General features: G+C 33.2%; 1 protein-coding gene across 1 annotated transcript in view; it reads left to right on the forward strand.

The window, feature by feature from the left end:
* Positions 1-303, forward strand: part of LOC106879352 (cadherin-87A) — a 49,512-nt gene extending 49,209 nt beyond the window's left edge. The window contains exon 14 of the mRNA XM_014928860.2: positions 103-303. Coding sequence (XP_014784346.1) covers positions 103-303 — 201 coding nt within the window. The remainder of the gene's footprint in view (positions 1-102) is intronic.
* The last annotated feature ends 601 nt before the right edge of the window (positions 304-904 follow it).

The following is a 904-nucleotide window of genomic DNA, read 5'->3' on the forward strand; positions in this document are numbered from 1 at the left end:
CAAATGCTTTCAAATTTTGAAATAGCATACGCAATCCTAATATAATTTTTATTCTGTTATATTACCTCGTGTTTCCCTAAGTAATTGTTTTGACTGTTTCAGGTAATTGCACGAGAAATCAACACAAAAGAAATGTACTCAGGAAGTACATACATCACTATTTATGTGGATGATGTTAATGACAATGCCCCAAGGGTGGACAAGTCTCCTTTGATTGAGAAAATTTCAGAAAATGCTGCACCTGGACTGCAAATAATTAACATAAATGTAAGAACGCTGTTGCTGTTATTGTTGGAAAATTGAAGCTTACATTTTAAGTTCTACTGTTGTTGTTGTTATAGTTGTTGTTGTCATTGTAATTGTTGTCATCATTGTCATCGTTGTTGTCAAGTGAATTTTTGTCCAGTTCCTTTTGATGAGAAGATCATTAACAAAGATAGTTAATTGAATATCTATGTTCAGTCCACAGCTTGAGTTACTCCAATGTAAGATGTCATCTGGTATGGCAGACAGACATAAAGGACAAGTTCACCTACTACATAAGAGCACATCCACTGGCTTGCTATTGTTGATGATGATGATGATGTTGCTGCTACTTATGTTATATTTGTGATTGTTGTTGTGTTCCTATTGTTGTCGTTGTAGTTGTTGTTGTTGTTGTTGTTATTATTGTTGTTGATGTTGATGGTGATGATGATGGTGGTGATGGTGGTGATGAAAATGATGATGATGATAACAATGATAATCATTATTATTATTATTATTATTATTATTATTATTATTGAGTGAGAGAGCAATGCGTGCCATCAAAGTGACACTAGGGAAAAATATACAAAGCCCAGTATACCCATCATGACTACCGTGTGTGTGTGTGTATACATACATACATATATATATATATATA

This window comes from Octopus bimaculoides, chromosome 2, assembly GCF_001194135.2.
Source record: "Octopus bimaculoides isolate UCB-OBI-ISO-001 chromosome 2, ASM119413v2, whole genome shotgun sequence".
NCBI classification, from domain to species: domain Eukaryota; kingdom Metazoa; phylum Mollusca; class Cephalopoda; order Octopoda; family Octopodidae; genus Octopus; species Octopus bimaculoides.